We start from the raw sequence: 20,436 nt of genomic DNA, 5'->3' as shown, positions 1-20,436 counted from the left end.
TACACTTTTTTCTGTTGCTTTTACTATAATTGGATCAATTTCATTATTCCCATGTACGTTATTTACTTTTAGCTCCAAGGATTTCTCTTACGCTTCCTTTCAGTTATTACACCATTTAGGAATAATAGGAATATCCTATTAGTAACCACAGATGTATCACATTTAACATCTGTAATAATATTAACTAGGCAATGTGTGATACCAAGAGATACTCTGTTAAAACTATAAAATGGGACAAATTTGACTTTTGTGTTTTAAAATTAAGGAGCAGGAGAGACATTTGCACATCTCCAGTTTGTAAAATGGGGAATAGTTATCTGCTGACAAGAAGATGGAATTCATGCAAAATTCTTTGCAGGCTGCTTCAGCTTGCTTTATTCGATATAAGAAATGTGAATCTCACACTGCTCTGCGGTGGTCTCAAGAGTTAACAAAATTGAAGAAAGATCTTATGTGTGCCTGTAAGAATTTTAAAGTTGTAGAAAGATGTAGAAGCGGTGCTCGGCTTAAGGGATAAGCTAATGTGGCATTGGTTCACAATGTTGTAGTTTGTGGGGGGGGGGGCAAAAATTCAAGAAAGCAACAGAAAAAATATCACTCTCAATCAACAAGAAACAAGTGAACATTTAAAAAAGAAATTCTATATAGAAAATTAGGGTTCAGATTTTTGTCCATTGAAGGAAAAAAAAAATTATTAAAGTAAACTTATCTGCTGCCTAATTTCTATTACTTATTGAAATTGATGCTAGGATTTAATATTAATTATTATTATGTATATATATATATATATATATATATATATATATATATATATATATAGTGTGTTTTTGCTTATATTGAAAATTAATTTTTTATTTTTTAACCTTTAAGCTTGTCTGCTTCAGCAAGAGAATAAGAATTTCAGCAAGGTGATTTTTTACTGTGATAATGTCCTTCAAATAGAACCAAAAAATGTGAAAGCTTTGTACAGGAAAGGTTTAGCTTATTATCATCTGAAAGACTATGAAAAAGCTTTGAGCATATTTCATCAAGCAAATAAATGTTTAGATTCACCAGGTATGTTTTAATCTCGCCTGTTAACATACTGCCATTTTTCTAGTTTTCTTAGAAGTTTTCTGATACAGTCAAACTCATTTATAGTGAGTACGGTTATAACAAGAGTTCGCTATTGTGAGCAAACAGAGAAGTGCTTATTGAAAATGTATTTTATAAGCAACATTTTCACAGTTAAAGCAGTCACATTAGTTAAAAGCTTCACAGGTATAACAAGGTAATCTTTAAGCCATTACAACAAGCAGTAGCCTAACTACCATATGGGGAATGGAGGTCTATTATCGCTTTGCCAATTTATGACATTTCTCCCTTATCGCTTTCCACATCCCTGCTGATAGCAATTTACATACACCCTTTTAACGATTCTCAGTGTTTTTAGTGCAGTATGCTACCACAAAGAGCATGGTCCTTGTTCCAGTGGCATAGAGGAAATCCCCAAACACCCTGTGTTGACAGAGGTGCTGAGACCTATGGGAGTTCTAATGATTACCTGTTGGGGGGGATAATTCTGCTACACAGTCCCTCGTTTGAGTCCCACTGCAGGTGACATCTGCATCTAGCTTTTTGTTTTCTTTCCCCAATCTCTTAATCCTCTTTTGTGCGGTATCTCTTCCCTATTGTTATGGAATCTCAGGAGACCTAGGGAGAGAAATTACCTGGCAAATTAACCAGTTGGCAAATTGTTTTTAAAACTTGGGAGAAACACTTGGAATTTTTAAAAACAATTTTGCTTCTTTAGTTTAGGTTTTGTTGTTTTGCATTAAATTCAGTTCTTTTTTTTTTTTACCTTGAAATTGCAGGGAAGAAAAGAGAAATTGACAGTCAGCGAGAAAGTGAAAATTATTCATGACTTAGAGAAGAACAAGCAATGCATCCATTTCCAAAAAAGTTAAGACTGGATTCATCAATTGTGTGAACCATTTGGAAAAATTGGGAAAGATTACTAACGCTTTCGAAAAAAAAAAACATTGCAAAAAAGCTGTGTCTAAAATGATCTGGATAAGGCTCTTTTCAATTGGTTTACATTGAAAATAAATTGCATTCCTATTAGTGGCTCTCTACTAAAACTACAAGCTGAAAAATTGGCTCATCAACTTGGATATGCAGATTTTGTTTGCCATAATGAGTGACTTGACAGATTAAAAAAAATAATAATAAATAATAATAATAGTATTCTTTATGGTAAGATAAGTTGCAAACAAAGAAGTGAGTAATGACTGGATTGAAAATGTGTGGCCAGATATAAGAAAAGGTTTCTGTGAAAGTGACATTTTTAATGCTGATGAAGCTAGTGTGTTTTATAGGCTGCCCCACTACATGACCCACAAGTTTAAAGGCGAAAAGAGCACAGGTGGGAAATTATCCAAAGATTGAATAACTGTTCTGAGTTGACTGACTGACTGTTCTGTTCAAATATGAGTGAACTGAAAAAAAGAAAACTCTTAGTAATAAGCAAATCCAAGATGTTTTAAAAACAATAAAAATCTTCCAGTAATATACCAAGCTAACAAAAAAGCCTGGATAACATCATTCATTTTTGAAGAAGTGTGTAACTGGGACAAAGAGCTTAAAAAAAAGATAGGAAAGTTTTGCTGATTTTAGAAAATTGACCATCACATCCCATTCTTCTCAATCTAATCAGCATCAAACTTGTATTTTTACCACCAAATTCTAAACTCCTGTTCTCCAGCTATGGATCAAGGTGTTATTAAAAGCTTTAAATGCCATTTTAGAAAACTTTTAATATTAGAAACTATAGGAATTGAAAGAAAGGCAAAATTTCAAATTTCAGTTCATGATGCCATCCGATTCACGAGTGAGGCATGGGATAAGATCATATCGCAGACCATCAAAAACTCTCTTAATAATGTAGGATTAAAGTCCACGGAAGTCAATAAAGACACTGAAGAAAATTATGATAATATTCCATTAACAATGTGGTGGAAGAAACAACTTGGATACTAGGTTGGCATGTGTGGACAATTATGAGACCAAGGAAACAATCCCATGACTGCTGAAAAGCTGACAGATGAGTATATATGTCCATGTGTGAGATTTGTATGACATTCTCGAAGCTGTTAGAGAAAAAGAGGCTTTTGAAGATGACAGCAAGGAAGACAGTGGTGTGTCCGGTTAATGTAGTGCCATGCACAGAGACACAAACTACTCTAAAAACTTTGTTTCATGAAACGAATGACATTGATCTCTAATTTCGATTTTATCTCAGTAAAAGATATTGCTCATAAATTTGAAACAAACAACATTAGAAGACTAATAAGGAAATTGTTTTTCTTTTAAATTATTTATATAGTGCATAAACATATCTAATAAATTGTTAATCGTGTTATCATGAGCTATGGTTATTCATTGTCATTGTTGTTTTTATCCCGTGTGTGTGTGTGTGTGTGTGTGTGTGTGTGTGTGTGTGTGTGTGTGTGTGTGTGTGTGTGTGTGTGTGTGTGTGTGTGTGTGTGTGTGTGTGTGTGTGATAAATGTTGTGAGTAACAGCACAAGTAACTCATAGCTAAATAATATATATAACAATGAACTGTAATACAGAGCAATATTCTTCAGTCCCTTGAATCTCATTATAACCGAGCTTGACTGTATTTGTATGTTTTTTTTAGCTTTCTAAGAAGGTTACTTTTGTTTTGGATTTTAATCCTATTACTATAACACTAGGTGGAAGTTTGTGCCAACAGTCACTCTCTGGATGAAGGCAAATTTCCACACATCTTTGTCAATCATCCTTTCCTTTTTAAATTTTAATTTATGCTCCTTGCATGTATTTGTCAATTGAAAAAGAGTAAAGATGCTAGCAGTATTTAGTTTATTCAATTCTTTTAAAGCCTTAAACATTTCAATTAGGGTCTCCATGCAGATGCCTAGTTTTCAGACATTACAGAACTAAAGTCTTACTTAGGAAGAATAATCTTTTGTGCCCACAGTTCAACTTTTTGCTTTTCTCATAATAACAATATTTGATAGCTCAATTGATTTGTGTACAAAATTTAATAACCAGTCTTCACTTGTATGTATGCATAAAACACAGTTTCTTTAAAATTCAAATTCAAAAAGCTTCACTTAAGAAACTTGCCTTTCAAATGTGCTTGTATTAAATTGAAGTGTTGTGCATGTGCTCACCCATTAGTGTTTGATTAATATTATTAAAGCATCCTGACACAGTTCTAATTTTATCACCTTTAAATACTATAGGCAAGTAGCAGAATTCTGAATATTGCTGCATTTCTGCTTTTAATCTCTGCCTCGGGTCCTTCCAAAAAATAGTGAGAAAACAACTTTCGGCCTTCAAGACTTGGGCTCATGTTAACAGTGACACCATTAGCCATGAGTCATCCCTCGTGTTAATAACATCTTAATATAAGTAGTATCACCAATAAGGTGAATCTGCTATTTATTTAAACCTCAAGGGACACTTGTGATTGCACATTTGAAACTTATTGATATCTCATGAACAACACCTCACCTCTACAGCAAACTTATGTCTACTGGTGAGAAATGAATCAGGTACAAGCAAGCAGTCTAGTGATGTATAGAAAAAGAAAACTTCTGATTAAATTAACAAAGCCTTGAATGGGTTGAGCATGCTGAATTCTGATGGGATCCTTCCACTTGTTCAGATTACGAACCTAAGGGGACATAAATTCAAATTACGAAAGGACAGATGTAGAATAGATGTGCGGAAATTTGCCTTTAGCCAGTGGGTGGTTAATTGCTGGAACAAAAATTCCATCTGTCATTGTGGAAGTTGATAGGTTGAATAAATTTAAGGAAGAACTGGACAGGAATTTGGAGGGAATGGTGTGTGTTTTTTTTTTTTTTTTTTTTTTGGCTGATGCTGCATAAGCTCATACATTTGCTTTCTTGCATCACATGCCACTACTACTACTACAACAAATATATGCTTAATTATGTAATAAGATTATTTCAATATAGTCAGTTCTGCTATAACACGGTACACGTGTTCCTAAAAATCTTTGCGTTATGGTATTTCGCCTTTGAGAAAAATAGGGATAGGGGCAGAGCACTCAAAAAAAAAATATTCAGTCTGGTAAGTAAAATGCTAAAAAGAGTTAGAAACCCAATAAAATTCCTAACACAAGATTAAACATCTTAAATTTCTAATAAATAAATAAATATTACAGCAAATATAGCACTTTACCTTGTAGTGGTTAGAGACTATGTACACTTACTTACATACATAGCTTAATTAATACTGTAGTATATGCATACTAATTGATATTTCTGTTCACTTGCTTTTTTTTTTTATTATTATAAAATTTAAAACAGTAAAAAAGATAAGTGAAAATAAATAACAACAAACACAACACACACAAATTGCACAAGTGAAATACGGAGTAACAAGTTTACGAAGCTTAAAAAATAGAAACAAAGAGAAGATTCTGAATATTTATATGATAGAAGATTTCATGGAAGGGGAAACACATTTCACCATGCTAACATAAAAACCTACGGAATTCCAGCTATTGATATTATCACAAATGCAATATAAGATCGAGTTTACTACCTGTTTATAATAGATTTCACTAACAGAAAAGCCCAATAAACTGGGAAATGCAAATTTTTTTATTGTTTTATGGTAGGGACCTCCAGAAATGTGCCCCTCTGCTCATGCTATCATGCCTTACAAAATTTCTGTTTGAACGAAAAAATGTGAGCTCCCAAAAACATAGGTCGGCTTACAATATCAGGTGTTATCTTGTGAATATAGTGAATGACAACAGCATGTCTTCGACCAATACAACTACAGTACCAAAATTGTGTGTTACCAAAATGCACATTATAGCATAACTGACTGTACTAGTATTTAAATATAACCCTGTAGCCTGTACTACTTTGCTGTTTGGAGTAAATGCAGCTCAGTATTAAGTGTTGAAGATGCACATCTTTTGTTGTGTGTTTGATTGGAAGTTCCCCCCCCCCACACACACACACACCACACCACTTAACTGCTCATTTAAGATTGAATTTTAGTTATAATGTGACCAAGAAGCAAAGTAGCAGGAAAAAATGTGCTTATGGAAAATAAACCACCAACACTCACATCAAAAAAAACAGTCTATTACAGGTGTCTCATGGCAAGAAAAAACTCAGTAGAAAAGCTTGCTATTTCCAACATTGAAATGGTAACATAGCAATTCACACTTACCATCCAGAGTGGTAAATAAAACCTCCCGTACTTGGCATTAAGAAATTATTAAACTGCCTGTTCAATGAAGGTCACTGATAAAATCTCATGAATGGTGGTAGTTATTGTTGTCTGAGTCTGGTATATGGTAAAATCTTATTAGTATCCTGTGATGTGTGAGATTTGAAGGATATTACAAAAGTTTAAAACTTCAAAATTAAGAAAGGAAATTATGTTTCATGTATACCAGAGCTGCAAGAGCAGTTTCTTAAACATTTTTAAAAATTGAATATTTAATTTTTGATATCATTTGTTTACAATGTAAATTTTTACATTGATATAAACATGAGCAGTTATTACATGACATTGTTATTGCTCCCCTTTCTTTTGAGCTAATAAAGAAATAACAATCTTGAATTCATTCAACACTTAACAAGCAAAAAAGAAAAGAAATTGTCAAAGTTCCAAATATAGGTATAGACTGATCACTAAGAAACAGTCCATAAGAGTTTTTAACTTCCCAACATGCTATAACATCCTATGTGGTTGGTCACATTCAATTTCTCATTAACGTAACGCTATTTTACATTTAAAATCACGACATTGAAAATAAAAGGATTTCTCTATAAAGACCTTAAATTTCTACCTCTTAATCTGAATTTTTACTTCTGTATTACAATATTAGAGTTTAAAAATGATGGAACGCTTTAAATATATTGAAGTAATTGATGAGTTTGCAGTCTGACCATGAGAAATCATGTTAAGATTTTCCACACTGTTTTCTCAGAGCGCAGTAATGAAATGAACGTTGGCTAGAAGTTAATTTCATTACTTTAAGTGTATGTTTATTGGCATGACTCCAAAAAAGCGATAGCTTTGCCAATCACAGATATAATTAGGATTTTTCAAGATGTGGATAATGGTGTGCATTTTAACACTGACATCGCCAAACAGTTCGGCATTCCCAAAAGTACTCTATTCTGAAAGATCGAAAAAGATTGAAAGTTTAGAGAAATCTGTTGCACCAAGTACGATTTGAGCACAAAAGGCGAAGTCAGCACAAAAGGTGACCTGGATCTCAAGATGAGTGAAAATAATACAAAAATTTTGTTGTTTGTGGATAACTGCACTACTCATTGTCAAGTAAACAGCCTATGTGCAATCACTGTCGAGTACCTTCCACCGTATATGACATCAGTTCTTCAGCCCCTTGGCCAAGGTGTAATCCATTGTTTTAAGAAAAACTACCGAAGAATGCTATTAAATAAAATCTTGCTGTCTTAAAAGCATAATTCAGTGCAAAATCGACATCCTGCAGGCAATGTATTTGTGTTTCAGCATGGGATGAAGCTGAAGAAAAGGTGATTACCAACTGCTTCAACTGCTTTTAACAGTTGGCGATCACTTTTTCAACGATTTACTGCCTTGAATGATTCGATGCATGAAGTTTCACATGCATCTTCCCCTATTAATTGCAAAGAACAGACCGATAATAAGGAAGAAATATTTGAGCATGTGCATCATGACTGTCATAACTTATAGGAAAACTTAAGCTTCAAAGGTTACGCAGAAGTGGATGCTGACATTGAGTGTTTCAGGATATGCACAAATGAAGAGGAACTCATTGCAGACGTAGAATCTTCTAAAATTTGTAGTGATGAAAATGAAGAACATACTGTGGTTGAACAATAAATTTCAGTGAAAGATGCTTGTCAAGGATTGGAACTTGTACATCGATGAAAGTGAAATAACTGCTATCGCACACTTTCATAATTCTCTTTTAAAACATTCTCTCCCGTTGAAGCAGCATGTTTTGACAGATTATTTTAACGTATGAAACAATTCTCTTGTTAGTTCTTGATAGGTACATAGCCTATGTAGTGAAATTTACAATTTAATTGTAACCTTACTACACTATAATCAATGCAAAGTTTTGTCATAATTTTCTTGTTTAATACTGATACTGTAGTACATATTGTAAATAAGATTATTATATATTGTATTAGTAGAATTACATTAAATGTTCAAGCTTTTACTTATTTGTTGCTGATTTTATGAATGATTGATATAAAACGTCCTTTTGATATAGCAACTGTTTTTCTCATTCCCCTTGGGGAAATCGTTATATAGAGCTTCAACTGTAGTATATAAATAACTCATTTTACCTGTTAACAGACTTGTATTTCTAAGTTTTACTATAAAAGTGGCCATCATGCTTAGCTTCTAAATTAAAAACTATGGTACTCAATTTACTCTTTATAGGATCCATCGAAAAAACAGCTGGTTAAAATATAGAAAATTAATGCTTGTTTTAACGTAAGATGTAAACAGGAGGCAGTTTATACAGAGAAAAATCTGTTATTTTGTATTTTTACTTTACAGCTAAGCACAGTCATTACAACATTCTTATTATTTTAGAATTAAATCAGCTCATACACCAACCATAAGAATAAGTATTTACTGTAACTAAAATATTTACATATTAAAATAAAATAGCTATTTACAAAAACTGCTATTATATTAAATTAAATTATATACATGTAAAAACATTAAAACTGTGATAAAATCCTTAAGATAAAATACACTAAAATAAACCGGATTAAAAGCGATAAAAACAATAAAAGTCTCTGGAGCTTTCGGAAGCATCGGCTTCCTTCCTCAGCAGTAACGAAACTTCCTGCAGCACGTCCATATATAACCGGCTCATGGTACCTATACACATTAAAACTGTGATAAAATCCTTAAGATAAAATACACTAAAATAAACCGGATTAAAAGCGATAAAAACAATAAAAGTCTCTGGAGCTTTCGGAAGCATCGGCTTCCTTCCTCAGCAGTAACGAAACTTCCTGCAGCACGTCCATATATAACCGGCTCATGGTACCTATACACGTGGTGCAGTCGGCGCATGGTCTGAACTGGAAGCGGAAATAGCTCGGGAACGTGTTAAGCAGAACCGTTCATCCGTACTTAGGATGATAGTTTCAAACAGAGGATGCATACGCATACCTCTGTCCCTATTCATAATATTGTGGTCGGATGAACAGATTCGTAGGCTCTCGAGCCATTTACGGTTCCAGAACCCATGCGCTCGATCCACGATAACCGCATCCTCTGGGGAAATTTGATGCTGCTTCTCCCAAAAATGTTCGGCCACAGCAGACTTATTGTAATCAGCGGTTTTTATAGCATTTGCATGCTCCCCCAGACGATCCTTGAGCCGTCGTTTTGTCTCGCCCACATAACATTCCCCACAATCCGGGCATTTTATCCTGTATACTACTCCATTACTCAGGTCCTGAGTTATCAGCTCATATCTCTGGAGCTTTCGGAAGCATCGGCTTCCTTCCTCAGCAGTAACAAAACTTCCTGAGTACTACTCCACTACTCAGGACCTACTCAGGTCCTGAGTAGTGAGTAGTGGAGTAGTATACAGGATAAAATGCCCAGATTGTGGGGAATGTTATGTGGGCGAGACAAAACGACGGCTCAAGGATCGTCTGGGGGGAGCATGCAAATGCTATAAAAACCGCTGATTACAATAAGTCTGCTGTGGCCGAACATTTTTGGGAGAAGCAGCATCAAATTTCCCCAGAGGATGCGGTTATCGTGGATCGAGTGCATGGGTTCTGGAACCGTAAATGGCTCGAGAGCCTACGAATCTGTTCATCCGACCACAATATTATGAATAGGGACAGAGGTATGCGTATGCATCCTCTGTTTGAAACTATCATCCTAAGTACGGATGAACGGTTCTGCTTAACACGTTCCCGAGCTATTTCCGCTTCCAGTTCAGACCATGCGCCGACTGCACCACGTGTATAGGTACCATGAGCCGGTTATATATGGACGTGCTGCAGGAAGTTTCGTTACTGCTGAGGAAGGAAGCCGATGCTTCCGAAAGCTCCAGAGACTTTTATTGTTTTTATCGCTTTTAATCCGGTTTATTTTAGTGTATTTTATCTTAAGGATTTTATCACAGTTTTAATGTTTTTACATGTATATAATTTAATTTAATATAATAGCAGTTTTTGTAAATAGCTATTTTATTTTAATATGTAAATATTTTAGTTACAGTAAATACTTGTTCTTATGGTTGGTGTATGAGCTGATTTAATTCTAAAATATGAATTTTCCCAACCTCAGAGGCCTTTTTCAGGATAACATTCTTATTACATGGTTGTGAATACCAAGGAAGATATATAAAACAGCATAAGGAAGCAATACAGAAAAATCAGATATTATTAAAAACATTTCTTTTCAAAAATCAGTGTGTTATTTTAATTTGTGACATACTAGTTTTAAACCTGGGAGATGCGTAACACTGGTCAGGATCGTGTACATTGTTGGGAGACAGTTGATTAGTCTGTACTTATTATTATTAGCCATGTGGTGCAAGGAAGCCTGAGGCTTATACTGCACCAGCCAAAAAAAAAAAATTCTGAATAACTCTGAGAGAGAGAGAGAGAGAGAGAGAGAGAGAGAGAGAGAGAGAGAGAGAGAGAGAGAGAGAGAGAGAGAGAGAGAGAGAGAGAGAGAGAGAGAGAAGTAGAAGGGAATCACCAAGAAAGAGAAGAATGGTGATATCCAGCTGAGGACCCTGGGTACTGGGTTTGTGGTGTAATTGTCTTTAGCCTTCATGTAGGTGATTCCATGAGTCAGAGACTCTGAGATTGTATCAGCATGTCTTATTATCTGGGTGAACTGCTCCACTATGTGCTTGTGTGCAGTTCAATTTGTACCATTAGTTGTGTATGTTATCTATTCCTGGGATTCACCAATTGTTGGACTTCCTGATCGATTGTTGTACTTCTTTCTCCCAAATCTCTCATTCTGTCATCTCTTGTACATTCTTAGTTTAATTCCTTTCTAGGGGGCCCAGCCATTATCGCTAACTTCACTCACCACAGTTTGCCCCAGAATTCCTCAAGTGCCTTCTGGTTGTTGGATCCATCGTCTTCCTTCTCCTGTTGTCTGATTTTCTTGTAGAAGGCTCTCTGGTTTTCATCAAATATACTGTTGTCTGTTTTCCTCTGGGCACTCTCCCTGCAACAATAAAATTTCTTGCTGAGTGCCAGGAGTTTCTGCTTGAGAGTGTCAAGATATTCTTCGATCCTCTAATTATAGGTCTTGTGTTTTCTGTGGCTGTTGTCTTTCTTGAGGATTGCCTTCACTTTTCTGATCAGCTTAGTTCTGCTTCCCCATTGGTACTGGGTCAGTTGGCCTATCTTCACTCTTATCTCTTCTATCTTCTTTAGCCTTCTTTTCCAGGCTGGTGGTTTCTTATCTTTGCATTTTATGTTGTTCTCTGGTTTCTCTTCCATTTTTCATGTTGGCTGCTGCAACAGCACATTAAATGGTTGTGCAGATGGTGTCTAGTGTTTCTTTGTTGTTTAGATAATCCAGTATTATTCCCCTATTGAGATGGTCTGTGACTTACCACAGGATTCTGTTGAGCCGGTATGGTGTGGATCTTTGTGGGGTGCATTCCCTTGAATTCTGTTAGTGCTTTCTTCCATTCTTCTGTTTTGGATATTGTGATCTCTTCTGTTTTCACTTTGGCTGCTCCGGGTTGTAGTTCTTGCTCTTCCCCCCCAAGTTCTGGTTCCTTTGTGTCCGTATTCATTGTTGTTTTTAGTTGATTGCTCACATCCTGCTTTTTTCCAGGATTTCAGGAATTGTCAGGTTCTTTGATGATGGCCCATCTCTGTTCTGCTGTTTGCTGACCTGAGCAGTTGGGAACCATTCTAATTACTTGGTGTGCTCAGATAATGAATGTATTCATTTTGATGCTCTACTTCATTTGTTGGCTTCTTCCTGGATAGTTACTAGCGAAGTTGTGCAGGATGCACTTCCAGATGATTCGGCTAGGTGGTCTTACCCTTCAGTTGTGGTAGCCATGTGGGAAACATTGCCACTCGCTCTATTGTCATGCACGGAGACTGTCTTAGACTTTTTGACATTGGCTTATAAATAAAGGGCTAGTCAGGTTGTGACTGTGAATGGTAAAATTGTGTTATTACTCAGGTCTCTCTTTCATCGTTTCATTTGTGTCAATTCAATGTTGTTTTTCTACTTGTACATACCAAGTTTTTAATACTAATTTTATACACTAAGTTATTTAAAATCTGTAAAATCACAAATCCACCCTACTATGGAATGTTGTTCCCACATCTGGGGCAGTGCCCCCTAAACCTCTCTCAGGCTTCTAAATTCCATTCAGAAGAGGGCAGTTAGGTTAATTAATAACTCCTCTCTAACAGTGTCTCTCCACTCTCTGTCTCATAAATATTCTGTTTCTGCTGCATGCTTTTCTACGGTTACTTCCATGGGCATTGTTCTTCTGAATTGGCTTCTATAATTCCCACTCTTTCAAAACAGTCCAAACGCATGCCACCAGCCAACATCCATTTACTGCCCAACTTCAAACTTACAGAACTAACTTTTCATCTTCCTTGTTTATTCATTCAACTGCCATTTTCTGGAACAACCTTCCTTCATAATGCATTTCCTGAAAATTAGTCTACAGAAGTTCAAGTGTAATCTCAACCTTCTTTCATCTTCTCAACCACCAACCCAACAGTAATAAGTACTGTAGGTTCTAATACATCTTATGTTTGGGGTTTTCATAAAAAAAAAAATAAATAAAAATAAATGATATTTTCGAAGGACATTTTTTCACTTTGCTTTTGTCCTACACGACCATTTGTGCACCCTTACGTTGCCTCATTTATTCTTCTTTTATTTTATTTTATTTTTTTTTTTTTTCACTATCAGCTAACTAAATCACCTGCTAACTAACTAACTAAATTTAGTTGACTAAATGAAGTTCAAACATGTGGACATTGAATGCAGCCAAACTGCTGATATTACATCAATGATTAAGCCACTTTGAAACATGAATGCCTTGATGCAATTCATTCTGATTGTTTGTGGTATCTCTTTTCTTACTTTCACAATTTCTACCATTCACTATATTGGGAGGAGTGCCCAAATACTTTTGGTAGGATAACATGTGTGATTGGGATTTTTATTTTTTTTTGGATAGGTATGGGGAGAAATCTGTTTTCCTTTTATCATTAATCCTGATACTTGTTAGTTTTTCATCATTAGTAATGGTGATCTCTATTAATAAACCTCTGACCTTTGGGTAGTGAAACAGTTTTGTGTGTATTCCCATACAGTATAAAGAAGTTAGAAGCTTTTATTATTCTAGTACAGCAAAAGTAATATTAATAGCTCATGAAATGCCATTTAGAAAAAGCTATGCGACCTATGAAATAAATTAGTAAATATATTTTATAGGTCACCTCATCTCAGCATATTAAGACAGGCATTTACTCATGACAGTTGAAATCCTATTGGCCACAAAATACTTAGATGGTCAAGACAGTGCTCAATTTACTGATTTATTTGACAGGCTATACAGCATAATCATATAACTGCTTCATTACTCAGTTCTTGAGATATTCACCAACAGATACCATCTGCTATCAGATGAGAAACAGCAATCCTTGAAATAGGCTGTCATACCAGGGTTGCCTGTTTTAAACATAACAGAATAGCTTTTCGGTGATGTTATTTGTTTAAAAGTAGTACCATTTGAGATGCCACATGGCTAAGGAAGCTTGTTCTATCTTGAGTATTTAAGGTCATAGTGTTTGCTCGTGGAAGTTGAAATCCTATTACCCACAAGATATCATAAAAAGACAAGACAGTCTTCAATTTACTAATTTGCTTCATGTGCCGGTTTTTGCTATATTAAAGTAATTGAAGTTTTAAAATATGATTCTATGACTAGCAATACAAAATTTATTTGAGCTTCATTGTGTGCATTTTATACTTATTGTTATGCATGTTTCTTTTCCAGATAGTAACATCCACAGGTATATATATTTATGTGAAAATGAGCTGGAAAAATATAAGAAAAAAGAAAAAGAACGGTATCGTGGAATGTTTGAAAAATTAACAGCAGAAGATGTCAGCCCTTCTTCGTAAAAATGTATCATTCCGTATTATTAAAATATGTTGCAATTTGTATGTGCTAAAGGTTTCAATAAAATTGTTTGTTTCATCTTTGTAAATTAACAATATTCTGCATTTATAACTTCCTTATATTTATTTTAACATTTATAGCATCCTTATAAATTATGTCCTGTGTTTCAAAGTTCATAATACAAACAGATAACTAAGCTTAGAACATATGCAGTTTACAGTATGATATACTGATACCCTTGTCTGAGTTGCCTTGGTGTTAAAAACCAGTTGAGTCCATAGATGTTGAAATCCTCAGACTTATTTTTAGTTATTACACTCGCCTCCAAAATATTAAAAAATATACCTAATAATGTGTAGCTCTGCCTTTAGCACTGATCACCATGGCATTCTTGTGCTACGTAAATTCTATTAGGTGTGTACATTTTCCATTCTTGTTTTGAGAATGACCTTTAGATCTATCAATTTTTATGCATTTATTTATTTTTTATTTTTATTTATTTATTTTTTTTTTTTTTCTGAGACCTATCTCAGGTATGTCATCTCAAATGATTCAAAAGATTCTCAATGGGGCTGTCTGGTGACTGTGGACCATGACACGTTATATACTGCTGGAATGCTGTGATATTCTAGCACAGTTTTCATTCCTATGGGTTGTGGCATTGTAGCCTTGGAACAGTTTGTTGCCATCTGGGTACTTCAGCATTATGGGATGAACCTAGTTAACAATTGTTACAGAATGTGTCCACAAGAGGACCCATGCTCTGCCATTTGTATGATGCATGTCACACTGTTGGAAATGGATTCCTGCCATCCATTGTTGATGATTGTCTGCAGTACCATCTTCCACCAATTTCAAATCAGTTGGCAATCCTACAACATAAGATTTATTTATAGCGATACAAACAGAGAAATCTAAAACAACAGGTTTAATATTCCAAATGGTTCAGCATGTTCCCATCATTTTCATAACAGAGGATTATTTGCTGCCAAGTTCTGTGGAATATCATTTGAGGAATTTTCAGTGGTATTATAACATTGTTGTGCAACAGTATCCTTTATGAATCCCTAGATTCATAAAGGATACTGTTGAATCTAGGGATTCATAAAGGGATTCATTCTATCAACATGCAACAATTTAGGAATTGTTGCATGTTGATAGGTCAAGGCTTCAAAATGGCTATTCAAGGGGAGCCGGCAACACTAGTGACCCATGGCCAATCCAGGACCTTGGTAACACCTCATTGAGATATTCACATACTGCAATGGCATAATGTGCTGGCCCTGCACATGTTGAAACCAGCATTCCTCTTTGATTTGGAGATAATTCAAGAGGGGGTACAAACGAGTTCCTTAATATGTCCAGGTATTGGTCTTGATTAGCCACACCATCAAAAAAGTAAGGTCTGAACAACCATTTGCTATCCATGCCGGCACATATCAACATTATTATTATTAGCCATATGGTGCAAGAAAGCCTCAGGCTGGTGCAGCAAGTGCACTAGCCAAAAAAAATTTCTGAATTACCCCGAGAGAGAGAGAGAGAGAGAGAGTCAGAAGTAGAAGGGAATCGCTAAAAAAGAGAATGATGATATCCAGCTCAGACCCTCTGTGTGGCAAGCCCAGTGGGGAGGTTGTGTGCTAATTTCTCATAAAAGTGAAGGTTTCCTTCAACTGAAACACCATATTTCATGGCCGACAGCTGCAGTATGTGGCATATTCATCGCTGAAAATGATTTTACCACGCTTTGGAATTCAGTTGAAATTTTGAAGTAATCTGAAACATGCTTCATTCCTCCAAATTAAGTCAATATCAGATAATTCTTGAACATATGATGATATGGATGCTATTTTAAGTCAATTTTCATGTTTTTGCATTGTTCACTGGGCATTTCAAGTTCCAATGCTCATTTACACATTGATATCATTGGTGAACTCACAACAGACTTCAAGGCATTATACATCTCAATTAGATTACCTTACAGGTGCCTAGTCTCCACATGCTGCAGTTTGCAGAACTTTAGCCATTCTTTGTAAGAGCAATCCTTCCAATCACCAGTCTAGTTGCCCTTCTCTGTACTTGTTCCAGCAGTTCTACATCCTTCCTAAATGAAGCCTTCAGACCTGTATGCGGTACTCAAGTTGTGGCTTGACCATTGCCTTATACAAGGGGATAATCACCTCCTTATCCTTCCTAGAAACATTCCTGGATATCATTGACAAGAAACCATCAGCTACTCTGTCTGCGCTGCTCAGAAAACTTCATTGTGACTGACTGCATAATTACCCCAGGTCTTTTTTATTCTCTACAACCCTGAGTGTAATACCACACAGTTGGTATGTTAATCTAGGGTTACTTCTACCTGTATGCAGTACTTTACATTTGTCAATGTTAAACTTCAGTTGCCACCTCTCAGCATATCTGCTCAATTTTTCTGGATCCTCTTGCAGCAGTGTACTGTCATTACTCTCATTAACAACACTGCCAACTTTTGTATCATTGGCAAACTTGGACATAAGCTTGATATACCTTTATCAATATCATTGATAAATATATAAACAATAATGGACTCAACTCCGAACCCTGGGGGACTCCATTAATAACATTAGTCCACGAAAAGCAGTGTCTATTGATTACCACTCTGTCTTCTTGAATTCAACCATCCCTTTATCCATAGCAGCAATTTGCCCTTAATGCCATACTGCTCCAATTTGTGCAGTAGTCTTCCATGTGCAACAGTGTCAAAACCTTTCCTGAAATCAAATTATCAAGTATCCTGATGTCAAATTATTTTTGCATCCAGTTCCTTTGTGACCTCGTAGTATCCAATTAAATTGGTCAGACAAGACATCCCCTTAACAAAACCATGCTGTGTCTGACTATAACTGCAGTCTTGTCTAGGTAATCCTGTAGTGCTTCTTTGACCAGTGGCTCCATTAATTTCCCTAGAACAGAAGTTAAACTAACAGATCTGTAATTACTTTGTCACACTTTGATCCCCTTTTGTGAATTGGGGGTCACATTTGCACATCTCTAGACCATGATCACCTACCCTGAATCCAAGGAAGCTCTCATAATTATGGCTAAGGGTTTGCTTACTTCCTTTGCTGCCTCCTTTAATATAACAATAGATCCCAGGTGCCTTTCTTATGTTTAACTTCAGCAATTTCTTCTCTACTTTGCTCTCAGTTATTACAAAATCATTTAGCTCCCTGCCATAGTTTGATAAACTTCTGGCATTCCCCTCCCTGAATAACTCTTCATGTGTGAATGTAGATGAAAATATTCATTTAGTTTGTCAGCTACCTGAGCAGGATCAACAGTTGAACCATTGATATCGAGTGGACCAATCTGATTCATCCCCTTCCTTCTAGAGTTTACATAAGTAAAGAAATCTTTGTTTTTCTTTGCATCCTTTGCCAAAGATTTTCGTAATCTGCCTTTGCCAACCTAACTTCCTTTGTGACTTGATTACAGACCAACTTATTATCTACCATAGGCTTCTGTGTCACCTGATCATTTATATGCATTCCTCTTTGATTCGGTTTCCCTGTCATGCATCCAACAACTGACAATGACATTCTTCAATAGTGTAATTACCCTGGTTAGCCATTGTTAAATCTGAAAAAATAAAATATCCAATACTAGCTGATTGCAAAAAAAAAATTAAAAATATTTAATCTTAGGTAAATACATATAATATGTTTGATGTTTGCTAATAATATATATCTAGGGAACATGAATTGTGGTCACCCTGTAGAATGGGCAGACAGTAGCGCTTCTTTGCCACAAGCCAATTGTTCTAGGGCCCCTCCAAGTGACTCGGTAATCAAGTGATCTGCTTGATGTTTTCTATGTAGAAGATAGCTATTTGTTTTTGTTTAATATCCGGTTCCATTTTTGTTATATTCAGCAGCTCCAAGTTCTACAAGTAGTACACTAGAGCCTAGAAAGGAAAGTTACTTTTGGTGACTGGTTGTCATTTCTTCAGCCTCCACATGGCAGGTCTGGGATCCAACTCCCAGCGCTAAAGAAGCAAAAATGGATGCAAGTGAATATTCACCTCTAGAGGTTTAGTGCTCACAAAACTGACCATGACCTCTCTTTCCTTAAGAGACTTAAAACCAACTTGAATAAACAGGAACCACCAGCATTCCTGATAATACACTCGTTGTCAGCTCACCCAATGGGGGAACAATCCTTTTATCATACAGTGATGTAGAGTATGCAGCAGAGTCACCAAAAAAGATCAAAAGGTAACTACTGATAGAGATAACTCAACCCAAACACTCAGAATACTAAAGCTTTCGCATATTTCTATCATTTTTGTATTTAAGTTGAATACCAATTAAAGTTGCTCCACATTAAACTCCTCCAAGGGAGTTGTGCAAATCCAAACAACAGCAGGCGAACTATGGTGCAGGTCGGGACGTGGTAGAAAAAACACTTGATACTGAGCTCCATTCAGTGTTACTCTTGTAACACTGAATGGAAAGAAGCAGCAGTGGGAAAAGCAGCGGACTTAAATGAGTTTGACAAAGACCAAATTGTAATTGCCAGGTGACTAGGTCAGAGCATATCCGAAACAGCACAGCTGGTGAAGTGCTCACAGTCAGCTGTGGTTAGTACCTACTGAATGTCGTTTGAGCAGGGGAACCCACGAACTGACGGCGAGGTGTTGGATGACCACAACTCATTGATGCTCAAAGTGAGCAAAGCCTCTCCCGGATGGTATGTGTTTACTGTGGTGCAACTTGCCAGTAATTAGAATGCTCATGACAGGAGTAGTGTCCCAACATACAGTACATCGAACCCAGAAAATGGGGCTGCATAGCTGCAGGCCACTCAGAGTGTCCACAGTTCACTGGTGACAGCGCCTATAATGGGCACGCAAGCATTGCAACGACCTTGAGTGTTTGGAAGAAGGTCATCTGGTCTGATAAATCACGATTCCTGTTGTACCACCACATGGACAGCCAGGTACCTGTGCGTCATTTACCTGGGGAAGTGATGGCTGCTGGATGCACTGTGGGACAAAAACAAACCAGTGATGGCGGTGTCATGCTTTGGGCGATGTTCTGCTAGGATACCCTGGGTCCAGTCATCCATGTGCCGGGCACTGACATCTTCCACCTACCAAAACATCTTTGCTAACCAGGTACACCCTTTCGTGACAACGTTCTTCCTCTCCGGCGATGCAGTCTTTCAGCATGATAATGCACCATGCCACACCACCTGGATTGTTCAAGACTGGTTTGCTGAATATGAAGACTTCCAGGTATTGCCCTAGCCTCCAAATTCCCCAGACATAAATCCCATCAAATATCTGTGGTTTGTGTTGGAACAGCAACTCCGATCTGTGGCCTCTCAACCTTACAGGAGTTAAAAGGATCTGCTGGTTACATGTTGGCACCAGATACCACAAGACATATTTATAAATCTTGCAGTGTCCATGCCTCACTGGGTACGCACTGTTTTGGCTGCACATGGAGGACCAACATCATGTTAGGTGTTCATAATATTTTTGGCTCATTTGTGTATATCCCATCTAATAAATGCATTTCGAACATTTCTACAACCCACAATGCGGTGCAGAACACATTATTTACAAAATTTACAAGTGATTTTTTTTGTCCACCACTATATATATTTTTTTCTTCTCATTCATCTCTTTTTTTTTTTTTGCACACACCAAGAGGGGGGCTGCAATGGTGTGTAGTGTAAATTTAAATACTAATGCATAATAAGCTAAATAAGGAAGAATATAAGTGATTAAAACTAGGGTTAGTGTGTACTTAACTAGCATTTATGGTTTGTAGAGCGGATATCAGCATTTGACGTAGAGCGGATATCATCTTTTAAGGGCACAAAAGGTGATATAGTTGTACACGTTGGCACTAATGATATTAAGAGTAGGAGACCGGCGGAATTACTTAACAAGTACAGGTCACTGTTAAAAAAAAAGCCGTGAATTAGGGTTGAATTTGAAAGTGTCTGCAATTCTGCCCAGACACGATAGGAAGGAGTATATGATGAGAGCCCTGTCATTCAATTCGGCCCTGGAAAGATTGTGCAAGGCTCAAGGGGTAGAATTTTTTTCAACCTGGTCTGTACTTGTTAACAGGAGAGACTGCTTCTACAGGGATGGGATACACTTAAATAGAAAGGGTGCAAGAATGTTTGCTGATGCTATCGAGGCAGTGTTAGGTGGGTCGGA

At 36.4% G+C, this 20,436-nt stretch overlaps 1 protein-coding gene across 1 annotated transcript in view; it reads left to right on the top strand.

Moving 5' to 3' along the window:
* Positions 1-14,221, top strand: part of LOC150084736 (tetratricopeptide repeat protein 9C-like) — an 84,025-nt gene extending 69,804 nt beyond the window's left edge. Inside the window, exons 4-5 of the mRNA XM_090376341.1 lie at positions 871-1,056; positions 14,094-14,221. Coding sequence (XP_090232467.1) covers positions 871-1,056; positions 14,094-14,221 — 314 coding nt within the window. The remainder of the gene's footprint in view (positions 1-870; positions 1,057-14,093) is intronic.
* Positions 14,222-20,436: the final 6,215 nt, after the last annotated feature.

The sequence above is a fragment of the Mastigoproctus giganteus genome, chromosome 6, assembly GCF_048544385.1.
Source record: "Mastigoproctus giganteus isolate SK-2022 chromosome 6, ASM4854438v1, whole genome shotgun sequence".
Classification (NCBI taxonomy): Eukaryota; Metazoa; Arthropoda; class Arachnida; order Uropygi; family Thelyphonidae; genus Mastigoproctus; species Mastigoproctus giganteus.
Note: the sequence above shows the minus strand (reverse complement) of the source record. Positions and strands in the feature narration are given on the sequence as shown.